General features: G+C 36.7%; 1 protein-coding gene across 1 annotated transcript in view; it reads left to right on the forward strand.

Annotated features, from left to right (window-relative positions):
• Window positions 1-421, forward strand: part of LOC125850625 (uncharacterized) — a gene marked incomplete at its 5' end in the record, with an annotated part of 2180 nt that extends 1759 nt beyond the window's left edge. Inside the window, one exon of the mRNA XM_049530487.1 lies at window positions 5-421. Coding sequence (XP_049386444.1) covers window positions 5-421 — 417 coding nt within the window. The remainder of the gene's footprint in view (window positions 1-4) is intronic.
• Window positions 422-3216: the final 2795 nt, after the last annotated feature.

The raw sequence follows: 3216 nt of genomic DNA on the forward strand, positions 1-3216 counted from the left end.
GAAGATAATGAGAATGGCTGAATTATATCCTGATGATTTTGATGGGTCCAACATGAGAGCTCTTGAGAATCAACTTGTTAATTACATTATTGATGTTCGTGATATTGATGAAAGGTTCTCCAATTTGGGTGGACTTGGAGAACTTTCAAGAAAGTTGGTTGAGACAAAGAAGCATTTAACCTATTCTCTCGTATTTCTTTTAGTGAAGTTTGCTTTGCTTCTACCTGTTGCCACTGCTACAGTTGAAAGAGCTTTTTCGGCAATGAAGATTATCAAGAATGACTTGCGAAATCGAATGGATGATGAATTCTTAGATGGTTGCATAGTACCTTATGTAGAGAAAAAAGTATTTAAAGATGTTTCTAATGAGTGTATTATGAAAACATTTCAAGAGATGAAGTGTCGTCGAGTGCAATTGTAGTTACCACTTTACAATTTACATATTTTGGTGTATATGAAACTATCCGTCAATATATTTGTCCTACTTCATCTTCCTTAGTTTATTCATTGATATTTTGTAAGTTTCTGTTTTAAGAATTATCATTTTGGATAGTTGGTTAATTTGATATTGAGGTATGACTATTTTGAAGCCAATCTTTATAATTTGACTAGCAAGGTTTATTTTTTTACTTGTCCTAAAGTATGAACACCTTTGGCGAAAATCCTGGCTCCACCACTGATTGACGGTAAGAATATTTTTGAGACAAACTATAAACGGATGACATTTTTGTTCCTTTCACATAGTTTAAGAGCATTTTTTATCATTTTCCCAACTTTAAAAGATATCATTTCTTAGTAGAAGCAACACCTAATTTCAAATTTATGCGCACATTGATCATGTCACGCGTACGGGGTAGCTATTTAATTAAAATGAAAAGAATAGCTGGCAAAGCAATAAATTAATTTCACTCGAAAATAACTTGCATACGTGTTCCTATTCACTCTAAAAGTACGTACAAATGTGATTAATATGTGCATTAGATCGATTGTCAAGTGGTAGGTACAACAATATCACAACCATATTAATTTTTTGGGCTCACCATACTGCCTATGTGTCTCATAACTAGCCAGTCATAAGGTGATTTAAACATTAATTACAACGTACGGTCTATTTAGGTCGGTGGATGAAAAATAGCAATAGCAAAAACAGTTTTGCTAAAAAGCTAAGAGCCCGTTTGGCAATTTCTCCTTATTTCCTTGATCAGGCAGCAATGTTCTCACTTCCAGGAAGAATCACATCAGAGAGGATGATTGATGTAGACACACAAACTTTATTGGATTTAATTCATACAAAATTTGGATTAAATTCATGTTTATTTGGGTTGAATGATTAATTTGGGCTTTACAAATAAATAAGTCCACTTTTATTAAATTCAAGTCCAAGGTCCATTTCACCTTGAAGCCCAAACTCATGCCACGTGTCACAGTGACTAGGCATCGAAGACCAACAAGGTGACACCACGTGTCCAAATGAGGTAGTAGTCCCAGTAAAATGCAAGAACCAATCACAACATGCCAAATGTCAAAATGACATCCTTTGGCCAATGAAAAGCAACCTTGTCCACCCGCTACAACTATAAATAGGGGATGGACATGACATTCTAAAGGGATCAAAGGAGACCCTTCAAGAAGCATTCTACAATTGGAGGAAGCTACAACACCAATTGCATAGCTCTTCGAATGAGTGATCAACGGAGTTCTTCCCGGAGATCGACTTGCAACGACGAAGTGCTTTCCGACGTTCCCGAAGATTAAATACATCTCAAGGAGGTCTATATATTATCCTACATTCGAGAAATACGCTACTGAAGGCCCTCGAATCACGGAGAAGCTTAGGAGAAAAGAAAACTCTTACTGGAGAAAGCTACAACATCAACTACATAGCTCTTTGAAGGAGTGATCAACGGAGTTCCTAGAGATCAACAACATCTCAAGGAGGTCTACATCATCCAACAATTTGAGAAGTACGCTACTGAAAGCCCTCGAATCTTGGAGAAGCATAGGAGAGAAGAATCAAGAGAACAATAAAATTGTACTCACAACGATTCATCAATAAAAATTACATTTTTCTTTTATTTATTTTGCTTGCAGTCGATTTTGGCACGCCCAGTGAGACCAATTTTGCACTTCATCTATTCCTCTTGTAAAAAAACAACTACATTTTCAACTTTATAATGGCCTTTAAGAAGATCAATGATGTTTCATGCAAGGATTCTACTATTGCCACACTTGTTAATCTTAGTGATGCTGGTCCAGTCAATCTACACAAGTTCAGGACTAGTGGTTCGGATAGATCTGAATACTTTACCTATTTGGAGATGGCAAGAAAGATCAAGTCTCAAATGACACTCAAAACTGCAATCCCTGGGGCAACATCGCATCTAAGATGTTTGATGAACTCTCTCACTCTGACTTCAACTTTGGTGAATATAAGAATTCAACGAATTCTTCAATTTCAACAAAGGTTAACTCCTTGATGGTTGACGCAACTGACATGGACGAGAAGTTTGTAATGATGGAGCAAACCATTGAAGCCTTGAAGAAGTCTATTGATGACAAGAATCTCCAAATTGCCCAACTTATGAGCAAGTTAGATCTCTACAACTCTAGAGAGTCACATCACAATCTAACAACGCAAGACAAAGTTGATATTGATTCTCCCACCAAGCCAGTTGACTCTCAAAGCACAAAACGATATGCTTTAGTGGCCAATCTAACAGTTCAACAACTACAAGATATGATCGTAAACACCATTAAAGCTCAATATGGTGGCCGCCACAAAGTTCATTAGGATATTCAAAGCCGTATTCTAAGCGAATCGAGGGTCTACTAATGCCAATTGGATATCAACCACCAAAATTGCAACAATTTGATGGAAAGGGAAATCCAAGACAACATATTGCCCATTTCGTCGAGACTTGTAGCAGTACCGACACACATGGTGATCTTCTTGTCAAACAGCTTGTTCGTTCTTTAAAAGAAAATGCCTTTGATTGGTATACAGACTTGGAGCCTGAATCAATTGATTGTTGGGAGCAACTACAAAATCAATTTCTCAATCGTTTCTACAGTACCCGTCATATAGTGAGCATGATGGAATTGACAAACACAAAACAATGTAAGGATGAAGACGTAGTGGACTACATTAATCGTTGGTGAATTTTGAGCTTAAATTGCAAAAATCAACTCTTCGAAATCTGTGCAATTAAAATTTGT

The sequence above is a fragment of the Solanum stenotomum genome, unplaced genomic scaffold, assembly GCF_019186545.1.
Source record: "Solanum stenotomum isolate F172 unplaced genomic scaffold, ASM1918654v1 scaffold18239, whole genome shotgun sequence".
NCBI lineage: Eukaryota > Viridiplantae > Streptophyta > Magnoliopsida > Solanales > Solanaceae > Solanum > Solanum stenotomum.